At 35.4% G+C, this 23,873-nt stretch overlaps 1 protein-coding gene across 1 annotated transcript in view; it reads right to left on the bottom strand.

Annotated features, from left to right (window-relative positions):
• KIF13B (kinesin family member 13B) overlaps positions 1-23,873 on the bottom strand; it is a 246,319-nt gene that overhangs the window by 120,076 nt on the left and 102,370 nt on the right. The window contains 6 exon segments of the mRNA XM_074287554.1: positions 4,538-4,672; positions 9,133-9,243; positions 13,328-13,540; positions 17,634-17,745; positions 19,649-19,761; positions 22,078-22,212. Coding sequence (XP_074143655.1) covers positions 4,538-4,672; positions 9,133-9,243; positions 13,328-13,540; positions 17,634-17,745; positions 19,649-19,761; positions 22,078-22,212 — 819 coding nt within the window.

The following is a 23,873-nucleotide window of genomic DNA, read 5'->3' as shown; positions in this document are numbered from 1 at the left end:
CCCCAGAGAAATGCAAATTAAGACAACTTTGAGGTACCACTGCAGATCTCTCCGAGTGGCTAAGATGACAGGAAAAGATAATGATGAATATTGGAGGAGATGTGGGAAAACTGGGACACTGATACATTATTGGTAGAATTGTGAACTGATCCAACCATTCTGGAGAACAATCTGGAACTATGCCCAAAAAGGCTATCAAACCTTTGATCCAGCAGTGTCTCTACTGGACCTGTTCCCAAAGAGATCTTAAAGGAGGGAAAGGGACCCACATGTGCAAGAATGTTTGTGGCAGCTCTCTTTGCAGTGGCATGAAATTGGAAACTGAGTGGTTGCCCATCAGTTGAGGAATGGCTGAATAAGTTATGGTATATGAATGTTATGAAATATTATTATTCTATAAGAAACAACCAGCAGGATGATTTCAGAAAGGCCTGGAGAGACTTACATGAACTGATGCTGAGTGAAATGAGCAGAACCAGGAAATCATCATACAAGGCAATAGCAAGATTATACAATAATCAATTCTGATAGATGTATCTCTTCTCAATAATGAGATTATTCATGTCAGTTCCAATGATCTTGTGATAGAGAGCTATCTACACCCAGAGAGATGACTGTGGGAATTGATTGTAGATCACAACATAGTATTTCTCCCTTTTTTTGTTGCTTACTTGCTTTTTGTTTTCTTTCTCATTTTTCTTTCCTTTTGATCTGATTTTTCTTGTGCAGCATGATAATTATGGAAATATGTATAGAAGAATTGTACATGTTTTAACACATATTGGATTACTTGCTGTCAAGGGGAGGGGGTAGGAAGAAGGGAGGGACAAAAAATTTGGAACACAAAGGTTTTGCAAGGGTGAATGTTGAAGATTATCTTTGCATATGTTTTGAAATTTAAAAGCTATTATTAAAAATTTTAAAAATCGATCCCTTTGTTTTTACATTAGTAATTTCCTAAAATGCTCCTATTGACCAACAAATACCAGCACCCTATGTACTTTCCCTTGTAAAAAAAAAAAAAAAAAAAAAAGTTAATTAAAAGCAGCTGGAAGAGAGATTGTCAAACTCCAAGGAAAGACAGACAAACCCTCTAGTACCAAAGAAAGGGCAATTTCTTCCAGCAGTCACATCTCAGTAAATATCTTACATGGTTATAAAGATTGTACAGAGATGTCTTGACTCTTCTTAGACAAGTCTGAGAATCTCTAATGATTCAGAGTCATATAGCTACAGAACTGTCCTCAGAGCACAAAATGAGATGGAATGCAACCTCACCTTGCCTTCAACTCTATGATGTGTCTGTCCAAGAGAAATTCTTCTAAATATAAGAATAAGTAAATGAAAAGAAGTTTGGTTTGGCTATATAAAAGTTATAGAACAAGGAAATGTCAGAGCTTGGAAGAGACACCAGAAGAGACAATCACATGATTTTCCCTTTCACTTTATAGATGAGGAAAATGAAACCTAAAGATCACAGTCACTTGCCCAAAGGGAGTCAACTATGCACTGGCTGAAAGATGGAATCTAAATGAAGGAGGAATGAAATGAAAAAATCTTGCAATACAACACTTTACCAAACTTAAAAATTTCCTGGACTAAGGTCATCTTTGTCAACTTGCTATGTCATGAAAATACCTTTTCATGAGTTTAACTTAAAATCCAAGAAAGCAACTCTACCACAAATGCTGCCAAAATTGGGCTGGACCCACAGACTGAAACAGAATCCAAACACCTACACACAAGATGACTGGAAATATTTTGATTCCTCTCCAAAAGCCTATAAACAGTGTCTTTGTTTAATTCTTTTAAATGTATTTAGAACAGAAATGAGTCAGGGTTTTTTCTTACTTGTGCTCTTATTTGCATTATGTGGCATCAGGAAGAAAAATAACACAATGCTTCTGAGAAATAAAAAAAAAAAAAAGTTGTGATTTATACCCCAGCAAAAAGTCTCTAAAAGCACCTGAATTCAATTATAAGTTAAATGTCAGTCATATTATCTTTGAAAGGAGTAGCACAATGTTAGGACACAAAAGTAAAGACACAAGAATAACACTTATAAGAGAGTCCTCGTAGTAGTGATAGAAGTGCGTAATTTATCATTAATTACATGGAAGACATGACATAACCAACAGCATAATCAGAGAATCAGAGATCTAGAGAAGGAAAGTTTGTTAAAAGTTATCTAATCAAGGCATCCCATTTTTAAAATGAGGAAACATCAGTTCAAAGAAATTAAAGAACTTATCCAAAGAGACATAGGAAGTCAGTCAATAACCATTTATTAAGCACCTACTCTGTTCCAGGCACTATCCTGTATGCTAAGGATACCCAAAAAAAAAAAAAAAAAAAAAAAAAGAGAGAGAGAGGCAAAACAAAGTAGTTCCTACTCCCAAGGGTAGGCAAACTGAAAACAACTATGTTCAAACTAGATGTATAAAAGATAAACTGGAACTAATTTCCATAAGGAAGGCACGGGGAGAAATGATAGGACTTGAACATTCACTGGATTTATGGGGATAAAAGAGACTGATAGGTTAAGGATAATACCTAAATTGCAAATCAAATGCCTGTGAAGGTGGAGGTACTCTCAAAAATAATAGGGAAGGGAGGGCATGTGGGAAAACTGGGATGCCAATCCATTATTGGTGAACTTCTGAACTGATCCAATCATTCTGGAGAGCAATCTGGAACTATGCCCAAAGGCTATAAAACTGAGCATACCTTTGATCCAGCAATGTCTCTACTGGGCTTATATCCTAAAGAGAACTTAATAGAGGTAAAAGGACCCACATAAGCAAAAATGTTTGTAGCAGCCCTTTTTGTGGTGGCAAGGAACTGCAAATTGAGTAATGATCCTCAGTTGGGGAATGATTGAATAAGTTATGGTATATGAAAGTAAAGGAATTAAAGGAATATAAGAGATGATGAACAGGCTAATTTTAGAAAAGTCTGGAAAGATTTACATGAATTCATGCTGAGTGAAGCTAGCAGAACGAGGAAAAAATTATACATAGCAAAAACAAGATTGTATAATGATCAATTATAATAAACTTGATTCTTCTCAGCAATTCCAAGGCAATTCCAATAAACTTTGCTGCATTCAGGGAGAGAAACTGGAGACTGCATTGCAGATACCATATTGAACTTAAAATAAAACATCAAAGAAACTGTGATAAACTATGACTAAGATGTCTTAAATTTGTCATTCATTGTAGATGCTTTTCTGAGATATAATTTGATATTGTTTTCTAATATAAGGCTCCTACAATGTAAGTTTATTATTCCTCCTACAAATGATCTTAGATTTATAAAATGCCACCTCTACTGAAACAACATAATCATCATCTTTAGTATCCATAATCTTCTAAACTCATAAGGCAAAAAACATTAGTGTCATTTAACCATAAAAAGATGACCACAAGTACAATGCTTTGTCCTCAGTTCTGCAGATTTAGGAACTTGATTTTACTAATTCATGCAGAGGATTCTGCTATGGATCCAAGATTCCATTTAATAGCTTAAGACTTCTTATTTTCACCATTAATTAAACTCTAGATTTTGTAGCTTTCCTATCTGTGAGTTCACCACCCAAATTCCTACCTTTCTTCCCTCTTTCAGTTTTCCTCCTTCCTTATTCTTTTCTACAGGTCACAGAAAATATAAATATAATTACCACCAAGACAAAAAAGTTACTTCATATAACCACAAAGTGTTTTGAAATTACTCCAGTGACTAATTTAATACAGCAGTGACAAGATGGTGGAAATTTTAATCAAAATTGAACACTTTATTTCTCTTTAAAACGTATTGAGTGAAAAACCATTTAAATGACTTTCATAGCATTCTCTGAACACTCGAGCTCAGAAAAAGTTAATATGAACTTTTTTGAAATAACAATGTGACTTACCATTAAATTTAAAAATCCACTGTTCCCACAGCATAAAAACAAAGAAAGAAACTAAATGTAAAATTATGGTGTGTTCTATATACTATCTAATTTGGAATCTGGGATCCAAGATTTAGAGCAGAAAGGGAAATTAAAGATCACATAGTCTGAGTTCTTAATTTTTGTGTCATAGCATTCTGACAAAGCCTATGGATCCATTCTCAAAAAAAATTTTTTTCCCACTTATTTTTCTTTTTTTTGAAGGTAGGTAATTGGAATTAAGGAACTTGCCCAGGGTCACATAGTGTTAAAGAATAACTCAAAATCTTGTCCAATGTTTTCATTTTCAACATGAGTAAAGTGACATATAAAAACTGTGAATGAATTTTAACTTCTCAAGGAAGCTATCTGTTGTTCAATCATTTCAGTCATGCCTGATTCTTCATTACCCCATTTGGGGCTTTCTTGGCCAACACACCAGGGTAGTTTGCCATTTCCTTTTTCAGCTCATTTTACACATGAGGAAACTGAGGCAAACTTGCCCAGGATCACCCAGCTAGAAAGTGTTAGAAGCCAAATTTTAACATCCTGTATTTTGACTCTTATCTAATTGCAATCAATAAACTGAAAAGTATGTTATTTTACCTTTAAATAATAAACCAGCAGTTCATTGAGGGCAGGATCAGCATTCAGGTTGACAAGAAAACATTTATTATCCCCAACTTTGATTCCTGAAGACTGAAGAGATATTCCAAGACTCTCTAGCTGTTTCTGTCGTTCCTGCATGGATATTCAAGAAATATTAATGCTACAGGTTTTAAGCTATTGAGAACATTAAAAATTTAGAAGATATCAACGAACTGAACATATGAATAATTTACATATAAATTTATATTTTTAAAGCACACTATAAACATTAACCTATATGCTACACTGGGCTCTCTTTTGATGCCATATATTTACTAGTACTTGCTACCACTACTCATTATGTTAATGAATGAGTTTCATCATAACATAAAATGTACGTATGTGATGGAATTTTTATACTACAGTATATGTCTTATGTGTATACATTTTTCTAAATGAGATTATTTCTGTGCATGTGTAAGTGTGAGAGAAGAAAGATATATATATATATATATATATATATATATATTACAGTACTTGTCTCATAGGATTATAGAGGGAATAAATAAGATAATACATGTAAAGTCAGTTGTCATTATCCTTACCAAAAGTAATTATGTGTAGCAAAGATAGGGCTGGACCTCAGTGAGTGGCTACATGCAAATGATGGGCTTTTATCATCAGTGCTACTCTCCACAATACATCAACTTGTACTTTCGGTTCTGTTTGAACTTCGGCTGCCATTAAATAGCCATTACCCAAAAGCTTCAATATTGTTCTTCAGTTATTTTTTCTCTTGTGTCTAACTATTTGAAGTTTTCTTAACAAAGATACTATAGTGGTTTCCCATTCCTTCTCCAGCTTATTTTACACATGAGGAAATGGAAGCAAAGAGGATTAAGTGATTTGCTTGGGATCCATAGTTAATAAGTGTCTGAGGCCAGATTTGAGCTCATGAAAATGAGTACTCCTGATTCCAAGCCCAGTGCTCTATCCATTGTGCCATATAACTGCTGCAATGGCACAGCAGCCAACCACCAAAAATCCAAACAAATGAATGAGAAAAGAAAATCTCTCAAAAATGATTTGTGATAATTCCTATCAGAGAATAAAGCTCAGGATGCTTACTTATGAGGTCTTCCTGAAAGTCATTCTAAATTACATATGCTACAGCCTATGGCAGAGGTCTTTACCTGCTTTGCTTACAGCTTCCATGAGCCGAGGCATGGATTTGATCTGGGGTTATTTTTTGATCTTTGTGTACCTGGCATCATTGCTGGCTAAGAAGACTTTTCTCTTCCACACCCTCTGAGAATCTTGCTTTCCCCGACACTGCCTTCCTCTCACTTCTCCCCTCCTTCACTCTACTCTCATCTCCTCCTTTACCTTGGTTGCACAGAGGCCCCAGCGCTTCAACCCATTACACATGCTTTCTCTAGCATGTGGTTCTCTCTAGGATCTCTGCCCTTTCTCATGGCTAACCTCCTTGAGAAAGACATTTTCAGTGAATTTGCCCAATTCTCTCATTTTCTTACACAATCTAGCTTCTAGCTTCATCCTTAATTGCAACTGCTCTCTCCATATTTATCTCCATATTTAACAATGATGTCTGAATCACAAAATCAAATTGGCTTTTCTCAATCCTCATCCTTCCTGAGTTCTCTGCATATTATTACTGTTGAAAGCACCTCCTCCTCCCTCTGCTTGGCCTTCCTTCAAGAATCAGCTCAAATCCAAATTTCAGCAAGAGGCCTTCTAAGATTCTTCTCCTTGTCAATGCTTTCCCTTTGGGATCACCTCTAATTTGCCCTATCTGTATCTGTTATGTACATAGCTGTCTGCATACTTTTTGTTTCTTTCATTAAAATGGGAGTTCCTTGGCAGTGGCAACTGTCTTTTGCCTTTCTTTGTATCTCCAGTACTTAACTTAGTTCAGTATGTGGCACAAAGTCAGGATGGATAAATGCCTAGGGACTATTTATTATCTGGTCTATATGCTTGTGTAAAACACTCAACTTTTATGTACCTTCAGCAACTCTATATGGCTTTCCTATTAAGTAACAGGTTATTGAAAGTTGCTAAACAGTGGTATTTAACTAGATATCGGCAATCAGATAGCCACTGAAATGTAAGAAGAGTTAATACCACAGTGGAAGATTTGGCAGCTTTGGCAGAACTAGCAGGAAAAAAAAACCTTAAGAGTACCCTAATCCTGGAGATTTTATTAATGTGAAAGAGAAACCCTAACCATTTGTTCACTCTTAGTATGCCAAACAGTACATTCCTCATCCCTTTCTAAACAAGGACAAGAATGAAAGACCCTAACTGATTCCCTTTAAGCAAATTAAGTTAATGATCCAAATAAAAGAAAAAAGTTTATTTTTTCTTTATTTTCAAATTACAGGTCGAGCAGCTAGGAAGCACAGTAGATAGAGCATGGACCGGAGTTCAAATTACCCAAGTTCAAATCCAACCTCAGCCACTTACTAGCTGTGTGATTCTGGTCAAGTCACTTAACCCCAAATGCTTCCTCTTCCCTCTTCTCCCCCCCACAACTCTCCTAAGTCCTATCTTCTCTATAAACTCTTCCTTCACAGCCATTCATCACACTATCTTTTGAAATCCTTCAACACTTAGTACACAACTGACATAATTACTCTTTATATTTTCTTAGATCAGTGAAACTGTAAACTCATCAAAGACAGACATGACTTGCTGCATATTTGACATAAAAGGTGTCGAAAGTGTCACATCAGAGGTAGCTCAAACCTGATTAAAATGTAATCAGAAAAGTTTAACAAAAACAAATAAAAATACAATGCAATACTGATAATGTTAACATGTGGTTTTCTAAGTCAATATGCCACCAAATCTTTCTGGTGTTTCACATGGTTTGGGCAACACGCAGCAGCACATAATGGGGATTCAATTAATATATTCCAAAAATTAGCCAAAGGTGATTAAATTTCAAGATTAATGTGCTATTCACCCACCAAATAATCTCTAGTTTCAATCCTGTTCTCATTAACAAATATGTGCTTATGTGAACTCAAAAGCCCTAGATAAATGCCTTTTATCTAAACAAAACATTTCACATTGTCAGGAAATATGTGACAAAATCTTATTAGCAGAATAATACTTTTTTACCGAAAAGCTTCTAGAAAAAGCTACAATTTGTTGGTTTCTATTCATTATTAATTTAAAGTCATTGGGTAGGAGATGGAACACTTTAACTTACCACCATTATTTCCTATCTGTTTTAAAACAAACCAAATGTACATTGTCTTAGACTCTTTACTATGATCATATAACATTATCCTGAATGAAGAGGCAGGGTGGTATAAGGGGGACAAAAAAGAAGGAACTAGGAGGACTATCCACTGGAATATTGGTTTTCACACAATTTCCTCAATAAATTTAACCAAATCAATATTCAACATTCATCTGTACATTCTAGAGATATTGATTGGGGGAACTGAAAATAAAAAAATAAGAGTAAGAAAAAACTAAAATTTAGTTCTTACTCAAGATATGCATGAGATATGTACAGGAATGCTTAAAAAGTAGAATGTGATAAGTTTTGTAAATGAGACAAATTGTTTCCTTGGAACATAGTGGGGGCAGCTAGGTGGCGCAGTGGATAGAGTACCAGCCCTGAATTCAGGAGGACCCCAGTTCAAATCTGGTCTCAGACACTTAACACTTCCTAGCTGTGTGACCCTGGGCAAGTCACTTAACCCCAGCCTCAAGGGGGGGAGGGGGTGGGGGAAGGGATTATAGTGGGCAAGGTATATATAGCCTGAGCAAATAAAAGATATTTCAGTAAAAGGGGGGGGGAGGGGAGGAGAGGAAGGGAGGGAAACAACAGCCCTGAGTGTAGGCAGATAGATTGTAGCAAAGGTTCTTAACTAGGTTTGACAAGCCCCTGTGATCATCCACACCAGAACTTCTGTAGAGCAGAAGGAAAACTGAAGATAAAATTTTACTTACTTAATTTTTCATGTCTCTATGCTGTTCATTTTGGCACATTTATAATGATGCCACCCAAATTAGCTAATGTTATAAATGCATTTTTGAAAAGCTTATGCAAATCTGTAGAAATGATAACCTTATTATAAGAGTTGGCAGGCAATAAAGATGATAGTCTAAGCTGTACCATTAAACATTTTGTAGCTTGGGCAAGTCTTATTTCAGCTCCTTTGCCTAGGAAAATGCTCACCAGTAGGCAACATATTTCACTGAAATTTAAGGAATGAGAACCAGAAGCTATAAATTAATCAGTTTGAAAACTTATAAAGTTCCCCCCCATTGCAATCACACTGATGAGACAGTGGAAAAATACATCTTTTGAACTGTGAACAGTATTGCCATTTTGCCTCAGGCTTCTCATAGGAAAGTAATTTTTGAAAAACAACAAACAGAGAGCCCTTGACTTACTGGTACAGAACTGGTCACATAAAATCAGAAGAAAAAGGAAGGACAATAGTAAAATAAATTTTAATTTCAATCCCATTAGAAACATTCAGAAAGAGTTGTGGAGTATTTTGAAGGGGTTGTGAAGAATATTTTGAAAGTAACAGGCTCCATTTCCCCTTACATGAAGAAATACTAACCTGGGCAATCTCCTCTGTTTTTCTTAATTTCTCTTCCCAGGTTACAGTCATTTCTTGAATCAATTTCTCTGATTCTTCTAGCCGATCCTTTAGCTCCGGGGATTTCATGGCCTACAAAAAATATAATATTTTAATCTTCAAATGTAAGATGCCTTGAAAAAGGAGATGCCAAACCTAATGGGACAAAAGTAACAATCTGCCTCATCTCAGCTTGATAGCACAGTGAGGTCTTTGACCTAGGCAAAAACACACAATGGACTGTCACTGATACACAGAATCTCTATTGTACTGTCTATGCCATGAATGCAAGACAAATTAGTTAAAGCATATAAAATGTCACAGGGGAAAGTGTAGTGGATTTCGGAACAGTTAACCCCAAGATTCAAATCTGGGTTTTTCTTCAGTTTAACTGTGTGACCATAGGAAAATTATATGAATTCTCAGAGCCTTAATTTGCTCATTTTTAAGAATGAGTTAATAAAATGATGGAGGTTAAAGCATTGTAAAGACAAAGCAACTCTGAAAGACTGATCAATTCAATGAACAACCATAATTCTAGTGTACGGTGATAAACATTTTACCCACCTCCTAACAGAAGTGACAAATTCAAAATGTAGATAAGACATATTTGGGGCAAGGGAGAGATGGAAAATGTGGAAATTTGTTTCATGTAACTATGAATACATGTTGCAATGATTTTGCATTTCTTTTTTTCATCAAAGAAAATTAATATATATTACTTTAAAAATTATTTTTTAATACAGGATTACACTAGGATTCTAAGGACTTTTCCAAATCATGTTCGAAGAGCCATATAGCAATAATTAATTAGAACAGGGAGTTTATTTTTTTCCTTACTACTGTGTTAATTAAACAGTTAATTACTTCTAAAGAGTCACTTTGCAAAATATGGAATGATGAACTATCTTAACCTAACTGAACAAACTTTTTTTGTGTGTTCTTTTTAGTTTAATTTAGTATGTTTTTTCCAGAAGGCTGTTTATTTAGATTCAATGATAACTTATTATATTATCATTAATAACAATGTTGCTTCATGGTTTGCATCATTTTCTCCTTTGATCCTCAAACAAACCCTGAGAGATTATTATTTCGTTCATGCCCTAACTCTGGACCTGTGGGGGTGCCCATCATTCTGGTTTAGTGGAATTCAGGTCTAGCCACATGTTATAGGACCAATGCCTGGTGGGAGGTACTGGGTACAGGAAGGGTAGTCAATTGAGTCTCCAACATAATCAGGATGGAGTTCTACATTGGGAACTTGGTCTTCAATACCAAATCTGCCTCTTGCTGCTCTCTCAGGTTTTACAATCACATTAAGAGTTCAAAATAAACTGGAAATTAGTGTCAATGCCTTCCCTCCCCCATTTTTTAATTAGGAGAAAGAAAGAAAGTAGAGATATGACTTCTAGACCAGACCACTCTCTAATACATATGTTGTTTTTTTCTCTTTTTAAAATGATACCCTAATTGAAAGAATCAGTCATTTGATCACTAAATTTAAAGACAAATTAATTATATAATGTCGCCAAGACTGGTCAACATTAGTCCAGTATGAAGAAATATTAAGGGAAGGAAAGTGTCATGATAAGAGATAGGACAGTGAATTAATCTACAAAATCTAATTTTGAAAAAATTCAAATGATAACAGAACATATTAAAATAACATGATTTAACAACAAGATGGTCACCTTTCTCCTATTTTCTCTACTGGTCAGATGAGAAGTATCAAACATGGGTCACAAGCAGCCCTAACCAGATTATGAGATAACTGGGAAATATTTAACAAAATAAATAAAAATACAATAAAACACTGATAATATCAGTATGACCTAAGTCAATATATAACCCATAGAGATACTTTTGTATGGCTTAGTAATATTTATGTTTAATAGTACTGGTTTAAATTGTTAGTAGAATACTACAGAAAACTGGAAATCTACTACTTCCCAAATACACATAATATTGTCTATGCTTTCCCAGGAATCACAGTAGTAGATTATATAGTGAGGTCTCCTATCAGTCCTTGTCATAAATGAGAGGTGGAAAGAGGCTTGGCTGAGGTACACTTTACTGACATAAAATCAAATAACTTAACCTTTAAGATATACAAAGTACCTGTCCACATTTATATACCTGTTCAGTATTATGCAAAGCACAGGAAGGGTACAGAAGATTAAGAGACATACTGCCTTTCCATAAGGATTTAAGAGTTCTTTGATGGGGTTGGAGGGAAGAAGAGAAGAAGTTAAACACATGAAAAAATATAGCCCATGATAAAAGGGATATATATATATATATATATATATATATATATATAAATAAATAAAACTAAGTGCTAACTGGTTAAACAGTAAACTAGGAAGGAGAAATCTATGAGAAGTATTATTTTTCCACCCATATATTAAGCTCTTGCAGGGAAGTATTATCTCACTTGTATTCTCACTCCCTACAGAGAGCTTAGCAAATAGTAAGTGCTTAATCATTAATCTATTAAAAATTTTCAGTGAACCGTGGTATCACCTCAAGCCGAGTTCTAAGTTGCAAGAGGTAAAAGACTGGACTTAGAATCAGAAAATATGAGTTCCAGTCCTGCCTCAGACACTTCACTTAAATGTCTGTCTGCTTGTTTCCTCATCTATAAAATGAGGATGAAGATGCTCTAATAGTACCTACATCCCAGAACTATTGTGAGGATTAAATTCAGAGAATGTTTGTAAAGTACTAGTAAATCTTAAAATGCCAATATGCTGTCGTTGCTATTGCTAATATTTGTATCATTCACAGTGATGTCCTAAAAAAGGGTTATCTACATTCATTGCTTCCAATTCCTTATAGCGCATTCATTTGTGAACTGCTTTCAATTTTACTTGCAATTGGGGGCAGCTAGGTGGCGCAGTGGATAGAGCACCAGTCTTGAATTCAGGAGGACCCGAGTTCAAATCTGGTCTCAGACACTTAACACTTCCTAGCTGTGTGACCCTGGGCAAGTCACTTAACCCCAGCCTCCCCAAAAAAAAAAAAAAAAAAGACATTAAAAAAAAATTTTACTTGCAATCCCCAAAATTGGTCCAAAATTCCTCTCCCCAAGATTACCAATCATATTTTAATAAATAAATCCAATGGCATTTTCCTCAGTTCTTACCATTCCTAACTTCTCTAAAGTTTTTACTCTGTTGACTGGATGTTATCTCCTCCTTTGTTTTGGGGGATCTTCTTTTAATTCTCCTCCTGCCTAGTGACTTATGCTCAGCATCCTGTATTGAATCCTTACTAAATGTGGTGCAAAGCCAAAGCTTTGTCCTGGGACTTCTCTCTCTAGTCTATCCCTTACTATGTCTTCTGTTCTCATGGATTCATTATCATCTGTATATTCATAACTTTCAGATCTATACTACCAACTCTAATCTTTCTTCTTGAAGTTCTACTCTGTTTTGCTATCTGCATGACAAACAGCTCCACCTAGATGTCTCAAAAGCATTTTAAACTCAATATGACTATAATAGAACTCATATTTCCTCCAAAATGTCCTGCAACCTAAATTTAGAATCAGAAAATGAGTTCCATTCCTGCCTCAGATATTTCACTTGAATGTCTGTCTGCCTGTTTCCTCATCTATAAAATGGGGATGAAGATGCTCTAATAGCACCTACATCCCAGAGCTATTATGAGGATTAAATTAAGAGAATGTACAGTTCAAACTAATGGCACCCATCCACCTCCCTGTCACTTTAGTGTAAAATCTTAAGTCATCTTAATTTGCAATATCAAATCATTTCCCTTTGTTCTGTCTTCCAACGCTATCTCTTACACCTGTGAATAGAAGCTTTTTGAAAGCAAGATCGGCTTCGGTTCTGTCTTTTTCTCCCCAAAGCACAGACAATCAATAAATGTTTGCTGACTAATTAACAACTACCATGTCATGTATTACAATTCATTTTCCATCTTTTATTCACAATTCCCACTTCATATACAAAGTATGCATAAAATTATTTAAATATATTTATGTTTATATTAATTTTATTATTTAAATAGAAATTATTAAATATTTATTATTATAGAATTCCTGAATGGAAAAGGCCATTATTTGAATAACAAAGAGAATGTAGTTCAAGTGTTGGTTTGATTAAATTCTCACAGAAACAACCATAAATCAGTTACTGAAATGCATTGATACCTCTGCTTTGGTTAGCTGTTCTCGGAGCTTTTCTACTTCCTCTCGGAGATCTCGGATGATCCGTGCATTAGGGTCTTCATTCACTACTGCATGGTTCACAATATTTTTGGCTCTGTCGGCATATCTCAGAGTTGACAGGGTCTCATCGTAGTTATCAGCTGCAGGGCTAACAGTGGCCACCATGGCTGTCTTGCTGTTACCCCCAAGACTATCCTGGAGGAGAAAAAATAATAATACATAGAAGGTTTTAATTGGGAGAGGTCTCAAAGAAAAACTATTTGAATTCTTTCAATCTACAGAAGAGAAAAATGAAGGCTAGAGAAGTGAGATGATTTATCCAAGGTCACAAAATCAGGTAAGGGCACAATCAGCCTTCTTGATCTATAATCCAATGAGCATTCTACTACACCAAATGAAACTTTCCATTTAATTTACATAAAGAGGAAAAAAAATCCCACTATACAGATTTGCCTGGTATAATTAGTCATTAGAAAGGCTAATTTATCCATCACTAATAAACAAAAATATTCCACATGAGCACATATTCACTGATAGATATTTTCCTATAAAATTGCGACTTGTGTTACAGGTCTCCCAAGAAGGTACTAAATAACTAAATCAGTTTCATTTAGGATTGGGCTACCACATAAGACGATGTGATTGAAGACATTCTCTTCCCACAATTGTTAAAGAGATACTTTCTAATCTTAGGGGTTCTATAGTGCTAGATTAGTTTGGTTGTGCAACCAAATAGAACTGCTAGCTTTTGGTCACTATTTAATTCTTTGTTGAATCTCTGAAATTATATAACAAAATATACAAGACTTAGTAAGATTCCAAAAAATGAAACCTTCCAGCTTACATTAAAATCTTAAAATATAAAGTACATCATGCTCTACAATCCTTTTTCCCCACAAAAATCAAATCCAGAAAAAGACAGGCTTTCTATGGGATAAAGAAAACCAGACTTGGGAGTCAGGAAAGCTGTGCTCTCCAAGCTTGCCTCTGAGGCTTCCTAGGTGTGCGATCATGGGTAAGTCACGTAAATTCACTGAGACATTTCCTCTTTAGGAAAATGAGAAAAATAATACCTATGTCCACAAGTACAGCTCAAATAAGGAAACAAACCTAAAGTGTTCTGTACACTATTTATTAACCTTTATTGTGGCCATTATATTCTGATTCTCCCGGTTTCAAGATTTTAGGCCTCTGAAATCTGTCTTCCAAACATACAGAAAAACAATTACTCTGAGACACAACCCTCACATGAATCTCTTTTTCAATAATTTAATTTAGTTCCCTATTGTTACTAGGATAAAAAAATAAACTCCTCAGTGTAACATTTAAAATCCTTCATAATCTGGATCCAACTTACCTTTACAGTCACTACATATCTCTTTCACACACTTTCTGTTCCCTGAATTCAACATTTCATCTCAACATCTTGCCAGAGACTCTGTCCTTCATGACCTTTGTGCCCAGAACACACTCCCTCCCCAGCTTCCTTTAAATCTCTACCTCAGGAGCCATACCGTACATAAAACTTTCCTAACCACTGATTCTTGACCTCCGTGAGAACACCAACAAATAGAGCTTGGACTTTTTGTCTTTATAGTCCTCCTTCATACAGAGAAAGCACTTAATAAATGTTAGTTTAAATAAATTAACTATTCTTGGACACTGATATAGGACAGAATATATGGAGACAGATGACATGAGTCTGAACCCAAAAGGACTTTGTACCAGAGCCTAGTGACCTCTCAGAACACAGTTCCCCCTTCAGCCAAAGGGGAACTAGCCCTCAACCCCATGACCTTCTGTTTTTCCAATTAGTCTTGAAGAACTAGTCATTATAGCAAGAAGGACTCACTTAAATGAGAAGGCAAATAATCTAGTATCTAGGTTTTAGGGCTGCCTGTGTCACTCACCTGCATGGCAGAGAAAAAAGAATGTTGGACCTGGAGCAGGTATACATATGGCTGGCCTGCCTCCTGAGTTCTGTAAGAACGGGACAAGCCTCAATCTATGGGGTTAGCCTCATAAGGGACCTGAATGATTAAAGTGCCTTGCAAAATGAAAGGTCAGTAACTATTACTACTACTGGTACTACCACTGCCACCCCCACCCCCACTACTACTGTAGCTACAACCACCATCCCCACCTCCTACACTACCAACCTCCTTAGCCTGGCACCAAACACTGACATTTTCTTTCTAAGTCTACCTCACATTCCACTTTACACTGAACATGACACTATGGCCAGCCAGGACCACGCACTGTGACCTGAGCCCACACTGCTACCCTCACACCTCTCTGCAGCCATGCCTGCTCCCAGTTCTGGAAGATGCTCCTCTGTAGTAGTGGCTGAGTTGTAGGCCCAAGGACCTGATCTAATTCTGGTGCAGCCCCAAAATAAAATCTTTGGCCCAGGGGAATCATGAAAATTCTTCAGACATCAGTAATTCTTCAGTGGTAAAACAGACAATTCCTATACTTTTCTGCTCCCATGAAGATTTAATAGCTCATACTCCAAAATCTATTTACACATCCACTACCAACAATTCAGTTTGCTATAGAAACACAAATAAAGGAATTCTATTCTAAAAGAAAATATGCCAGAAGGAATGAAGTGGTGGTAAATCTGGCTATTTTGTGCTTGAGGGACCATCGCTTTCTGAGAAGCTTTCTTTCCCCAAGTTTGATCACTGCTTCATTTATAGAAGCTAAGCTAACATTTCTGACACACTTGGATTTGGTAACATCCAAATAATTTTAAGGAGAGTCCCACATGCATTAAGGAGATTCAAGAGTTGCTTATAAAGATCTTAACTCAGTTTGCCAATCTGAGCACTAGCAATACTGGGGTAAGTGCTGCCCTTCAACAATCACATACTGTTAGCCCACATGAGCTACCAAAGCTACTGGGCTAAAAGAAAATTTACAATAATAACTGCCACAGTAAAAAACACATTGTGCTTCAGTTTATGCTGAGAAAAGGAAACCTGGCCAACAACAAATACTTGATATTTTAAAAGCCCTTTGTGACTTCTAAAGCAACAAAATATTCTGCCTACACTGAAAATAGCTGAAGTCACTTGGAAAAAGGAAATAACAACAAAAGAATTGGCACTTTTTCAAAGGAAAAGGAAAGTCCTTCATTTACTGTTTGTGAATTAGACAAATTCTGCTTCAGATATAGAAAATTCAAAGGAAGTGAAACATGAAAAGAAATGAATTTTTATAATGTTAAGATTTTTAGAGCTTAAGGTTTGACAGATGAGAAAATCCACTAATAGCAAAAGGGTGACTCTCAACCAAGGTCATAGCGCTACTTAGGAGTAATGGGAGCTGGCGGGGTAGAGCTCAGGTCTCCTGATTAAATGAATCTGGAATGTTTTCAACTATTCTGCACTGTCTTCTCACAAAGGGGTGGGGGGTGAGGTCGGGGAAGAAGAGTGAAAAATGGCCTTAAAAAGCCATTTGAGACATTACGCATATATAACAATGTATATATCCCTGAAAATAGAAAAACAAGTCTATCAGTGATTAAATTTTCATAACTAATGCAGATTACAATAAGATTTCTGCATGGAAAGCCATTCTAGCATGAAGAAAATTAATTTAGATTCTCTCTTCCTCTGGAAACTTGCTTGCAAAACACCTAGAGGGAGGAAAATGGAGTAAAAGTCAATTCAACAAATTCCACAAACATTAATCATCTCCTTTAGGTAAAGCCTATATAATGTACTAGGCAACAAGGGAGCTGGAAAGTTATACTTTAGGATTTTTTGCTGCCTTCATTGGGCTTAGCAGATATATAGGTAATTACAAAATGCAGTATCATACAATAGACACACTAGAGGGAAAGTTGCTGCAACTGATGTTGGCTTTCACTGAAAAAAGAGAAGAGAAAGGAATAAGAGTTATTAAATATCACCTCTCACCAGGTATTGTACTAAATACTTTTTGAGGAAGATGCTGTTATGATGCTCATTTTACAAGTAAGAAAACGGAGGCAGAAAGACATTAAGTAACTTGCTAGAGTCACACCATTATTAAGTGTCTGAGCCTGGATTTGAACTCAGATTTTCTTGACTTCGGGCACAGTGCTCTATCCACTGTGCCATCTCACTGCCTTCCAAATAGGAAAAAATCAAGGAAGGTTGCAGACACTTCATCCAGAGGTTTACCTCACACACACAGGGAAAGGTTCTGATTGTGAATCTAGACACTGGAAAAACCTATACTTTCTTATTTTGCTTTCTCTCTTCCATTAAAAACACAAAGAAAAAAAAAAATCGCTTACTTTTAAGAGCCAAGTGAGGACAGAGTCACGATATGGAACAAATTTGTTCTTGTTTCTTCCAGCACCCTGATCTGCAAGGGCTGAGATAACTAGACCAAGGGTGGTGAGGGACCTGCAGGGTGACAGGAACATTATTAGTAAGCAAAACAATCTAAAGATAGGATGTCTTAACACATTCAACAACACTGACTGGGCCCACATCTGAATAACACCATGACATTGCAGTCAGCGTCATGGCATTCAATTGCAAGCTTATGGAAATTACAAATTAATACTTCTATCCTACTATTGCTGACCAAATAAAACTTCTTCTTCAAGAATCTCCTTTCAAATCTTTGGTGGAAATTATTAGCCTCTTGAACTCTAATAAGATGTATACCACATGAAAAAAATCATTAAAAAACAAGATTAAAATAATAAGAGACTTATGTTGGAGAACTCCCCTGTGGGGAAAAAAAAATCCTTCACAGTTTTTCTGTTGAAATAAACCCAACACTAACAGATTTTAGGCCTCTGATCAATGCAATGATTCACAGTGATTTCAAAAGGCAGCTAAGACATGATTTCTATCTTTCAGTAGAGAGATGATGGACTACCTTATAGAGTGGGGCTGAAGGCTAACATTTCTGTTTTGCTTGGATGCAACTTTATTGTTGCAAGAAAGGGTTAGATTAAGTTGGGGGAAATCACTGGGAAGTGTAATAATATTTTCAAAAAGAAGCATCAATGAAACAATTTTAACAGAAAAATGACTTCAATATAAATGGAAAGAATACCACAGTCAGAACTACTGAGATTCAATACTGTAAAAGTTTAAAGAGCAAACATTCCCATAGAAGAGCTATGAGAAGATATCACCCATGCTCATTATCAGAAGTGGAGAAAAGGTTTCCTCCAAGATCTACTAGTAGATACCAAGGAGAGAATTCTCTGCTGCCGAGGAGGCACATGGGTTATGGGAGATTAACTAAATGATGTATCCGTCCTATCCATGTCTATTTTGGACACTGAGATTTCCTAATTAAAGAATAAAGGATCTGACTCAATGGACTGAATATGGCCATTTTTAAAAAGTTGTCTGTATTTTTCACTAGCTGGAATTAAGCATGAATATAGTACAGAGAAAACTATCCTATCACTACCTGACAATCAGTAGGGAAAAAGGGCTAACCTGTGATTAACAGTTCTATTTAGAATATGATTGGTCAGAGTGATATGATGGATTGCCTTCATATCTCTAATTCAAAAGAGATAAGAGAAGTAGTACCGAATAAAGAATAGAAGTAAACTGATTATAGAAATATTGCAGGTATGCTTGGAAAGGTGAAAACTTGCCCTATTAGTTCCTCCAATCAGGGTCAATCCCCATGGAGGACATACTTATTAATCACAAGCTCCAAGCCTGGCTTGTTAAACTCCACAAAAAGCAAAGCATAGCAGAATTAGGAAAACCCTAGGAAGGAATTATTGAATAGAGCATATTCCGTTAACATTATGAAGTACTCATTGTTCAATGAAGATCAAATAGAAGGCAAAATGAGTTGGTTATGATTAGAATACATTCAATTAGTTAATGAACAGGGCTATGAAGGACATTAAGTCTAAAGAATAGATCTTTATATAGACTAATTAGCTTAGTATATTCCAAGAGTACTAGACCAAAATTCAAACCCGTCTGCCACCCTCAAAAAAAAAAAAATAAAAAATAAAAAATAAAAAATGAAGAAAATCTGGAGATAGTAAGGATGGATTGGTATAAATATACCACCTCCCTCTAGAAAATACTGAAAACTCAGTTGTCACTGGACATGGGGTCAATAGATCCATTTTTGTAACTAAAGAACAACACTGATTCCCAGCTCCCAGCTCCATCCATTTGACATTTTAAACTTTAATAGAAACCATGTTGAGATTAAAAAAAAAAAAAAAAAAAAAAAAAAAAAAAAAAAAAAAGAAATCCAATTTTCAAAGCTGCTTACCAACAAAATAGGAAAGTGAGCTTCTAAAACCCTTACTTGTTAATGTTGCTTCCTTCCTTCAGCCTGTCACCTGCAGCTCCTGTTTTTGTGGCTCTTTCACTGCCTGCTAAGTCGACTAGACTTAGTTTGCCCACTTTCTCTCCTGATGTCTGGAGAAAAAGACAAACAACAATAAAAAATAGGTGGTCCTGTTTTGATAAATAGAATTCCAAGTCATTTATACAAAAAGAAGCAGATTATATCCTCCCTAGAAGACTTACAAACCGAATTTCTTGTGTTTTTTGTTAAAAACAGGTAAAAAATAACACTTACTATTATAAACTTAAGTTTCATAAACACATTAAGCTACCATTTGGAATCTCAACTATTTTAAAAGAAATACCAGTTTTAAGGAGTTTATTAGATAAAATTAAACAATAATGAGTAGGCAGAAATACCTTAGAAAAAATATACAAAAGATGGTGTCTTTGCTAAAGAGAGAAGCCCATTAATTTATCAAAATTAACTTGCCTATAAAAGAGGACAGTGACTTTAATATTTAAAACTTGGTTTTTATATTTTAAAATTACAGATACACATTCATAAATAAACTCAATAACTTTGTGGATTTCTGCAATATTTAGTTCTTCTACCAACTCCTACTCTGATGCCTCATTGAAGGATGAAAGTAAAGCTTATTTAGATAGAGGCAGCAGCAGAGCATCAACTATAGCAGATTCCATCATGCTGGGAGAGTTTCAGATAGAATTCTGACAAAAGACTGGGACTATTTTTTGAGGAGCAAGAGACTGGCTTCTTGGTGACAGCCACAGCAACTCACGAAACAAAGAAAAATACAAAATGGCCCACAATGTTGCACTGAACACCCTTTCACTTTGGTAGTGCCAAAGAGTGTGGAGGCAGAAACAAATGAACAAGAAAGCTGGGATAGGGAGAAGAATACCAGTTTAGTTGAAATTCTTAATTCAACTCTTCAAAAGAGCTTTGATTTCACTGGAATGGATCCTCTCCCTACTCTCCAAAGAATTAGATCACAATTGCTCCAAGAATTCATAGCAGATAGGTTCCTGAATTGCTGTGGTCAAAAGCAATTCGTTATGTGGTGGCAAAATGACTCTCTCAATTTAGCCAAGTTAATGTCATTTGTCATAGGACCTGCCCTCAAAGCCTTTCCCGCTTGGTTAGTGCCAATTAGAGCTTAAGGGTAATAGTTTTAAATACATAAAGCTGCCTCCACATCTCAGAAGGACTAGCAAAACTATAGCTTCTAAAACAAAACTGAATCATGAAATAATAAACCTAAAATTTTAGGAGATAATAACTTAAAAAAGGTGAGAAGAACCATTCACACATACACATTTAAAAGCAACTATAGCGACAATGACAACCTACTGCCTAGTATCAAACCCCTCTCAGAAATAGTAGATAATGTAATATAACCTACCAGAAAGGCAGGCATCAACTGAATTTGTCCTCATCAAAATGATACAGTATAATTTTGCTTTATATTTAAAATAGATACCAAAATACTTATTCTAAAATATAGTGAGTTTTTTTGTTTTGCTTTTTGCTAAAGTGCTTTGAACATATTAGGTGCTTAAGGAATTTGCTGAGTTTGCTTAATTGAATGGCCAAGGCATTTATTTTAGCTTTACAACATCTGAAATCATTCAACAGTGGAATGGGAAATGTTTCTTCACTTTACAAAGGAGAGAAAAACAAGAATCGGTACTGAATAAATTTCTGAATAAGTTTTTTAAAAAGGATAGTAGAACAATATTCACATTCAAATATCACTTCCCCTCCCCTTACAACTCCCAAGGAACTTTTCAGCTAAGTCTAAAATGACGTTGTAACATATCACCCTCTTTTCAAATAAAACGACTAAAAGTTGATCACCATTAAAACTTGGAGAGCTGCTGGGAAATTTTGCACTGTGCCATAGAAAAATATACTTAGATGTAACCTAGAATTGATTTTCCTTAGTTTACTTCCTGTCTTCTCAAGCTTTATGCAAACTCAGTTTTACTATTTTTGGAAGGGTAATTGTTCTTAATTATTACCATTAAACCTGATATAATTTTGTTCACATTTCATATCAATGTTTTTCAAATTAGCCATCACAGCAATTTAAAATCATATACATGACTGGCTCAGATTTTATCTTTTAAAAAATATTTTGCTTATCATGGGCAATGCAAAAAGCAATGATTTCGGAATTTGAGGACCCAAGTTCAAATGTTTCCTCTGTTACTTACTCTCTACTTGGACAAAAGACTGAAGTTTTTTTTACATTTCAGCCTCTCATCTCAAAAATAAGGTAGTTAAAATTAGTTGGCCTCTAAAGTTTTTTTACAGTTTTAAATCTATGATCCTTTACTACATAAGTGGAGAAAGAAATGCATGATTTCACACCAGTAACAAAAATAGGCCTTGTACATGAATAATAACAATGATGCACTTACCCCAGATTGCACATCATACAAAGTATGGGTCAGAATGATTTTGAAGACAGCATGAGATCGACTGCTTTCCTCGTTCATGTTGGTTGCAGCAACTGTTCGGGACTTATTGCCTTCTGACATCAAGGATTCAATATCCTACACAGAAATTTTAAAACATAAGATGATTCATTTCGCTGTTTATTCAAAGAACATTCTATAGAACCTCACCAAAACCAACAGCTCATTTGCTTATAAAAATGTTTTGTCTTTTCAAAATGTGTCACCCAAGAAAGTATCCACTGATAATTCCATTGTAAAACTAAATATAATACAAGACATGTACAAACATATAAATAATCTATCTTTTCTGAAATTAGTTCAACTTTTGACATTTCTTCTGCTTTTCAAATTTTTCTAAAGTTATATGTTAAGGTGGTTTATACCATATGAGAGCTATTGAACAAGATCACTACTCAAAATCATACTACTAATGAATGTTAGAAATGTTGTTTGGGGTGTGGCGCTCTCTCCAAAAAAGGCTTAATATTAGATATGAGTTCTATAGAAATGGAATATTACTTTTTGGAATACAGAGAGATTAAAATTAATTGAATTAGGAGCCCAAAATTTAATAATGATATTTTTTTTTTAATTTTGAGGTGGTGAGAAGAATGTGTATGAAGAATATTTATGAAGATTAAATATGTTCCATTCTCTAAAGATAATCTTTAAGTGACATAAAACGAATTTTTTAAGTGAAAAAAAAAAAAAAACCGAATAAGATGCAGGCAAATTTTTATAAGCAAGAAACAAAACAGGACCTTCAGTTTTACAAATATGAACTGGAATTGAAATGTAAGCAATTCTTTTATATTAAAGTTACTGACTCCTACTCTGCCTACTACTGATGTAAGCTCCAACAAACAGGTGAGTGGTGATATTTTGATTGTTTGGCTTCATGTTGCTAACAAGTTATACCTAAAGAACAAAAAGATTAAATAGCTCTTACACTAAATTTTTTTAAAGCAAAAAGGTACTTCTTCATTAATAGCTCAGCATAAATATAAAAACATGTTATTAATGAAACATCCAAATACTAAACAATAATCAACCACTGCTTGATTTAACACTGGCTTTATTCTAGTGTTAAGAACTAACTCATTATCTTGAATCTCTAAATAGATAGATGATAGGTAGATAGATAGGTAGATAGATAGATAGATAGATAGATAGATAGATAGATAGATAGATAGATGATAGATGCTTAAGAGGAGTCAAAGCTTTCCTTAGATTCATTTCATAGAAACACAATCTTTCCTCCCTTCTTTTTTCTTTCTTTCTCTTCCCTTCCTTATTTCATTCCTTCCTTTCTAAAGAAAATTCCTGAACAGACTATTAAACATATGTATACACACTTAGAAAAACAATGCCAGATCACTAGGAATCAGTACAGTTTCAAAACAAGGACGTATATCAAATTATCCCAACAGCCTTTTTTTGTCAGTCAGTACCTGATAAACCCGGCATGTCTAGAATCACAGCAAGAGGCCAGTCACTGCAGAGATTAGCACACTATAGGCCAAGGAAGCTGAGTCGCTTGTGCAAAGTCACCCTGATAGCCCAGGGCAGAACTAGCTTTAGAATCCAAGTCTCTGAGACCAAATCCAGTAAAATCTTTTGGCAAAACATCTGACAAAGTCTACTAGGATGAATGTGGGAAGGGCTGGAAGATGGGCCTAAAGCCTGATGACCACCCGAGCAATGTTCACCCCAGGGCTCAGCCTGATGTGGGAGCACCCCCCACCTCTGTGCCCGGA

The sequence above is a fragment of the Sminthopsis crassicaudata genome, chromosome 2 (assembly GCF_048593235.1).
Source record: "Sminthopsis crassicaudata isolate SCR6 chromosome 2, ASM4859323v1, whole genome shotgun sequence".
In the NCBI taxonomy this organism is placed as follows: domain Eukaryota; kingdom Metazoa; phylum Chordata; class Mammalia; order Dasyuromorphia; family Dasyuridae; genus Sminthopsis; species Sminthopsis crassicaudata.
The sequence above is the reverse complement of the archived record's forward strand: the minus strand, read 5'-3'. Positions and strand labels throughout refer to the sequence as shown.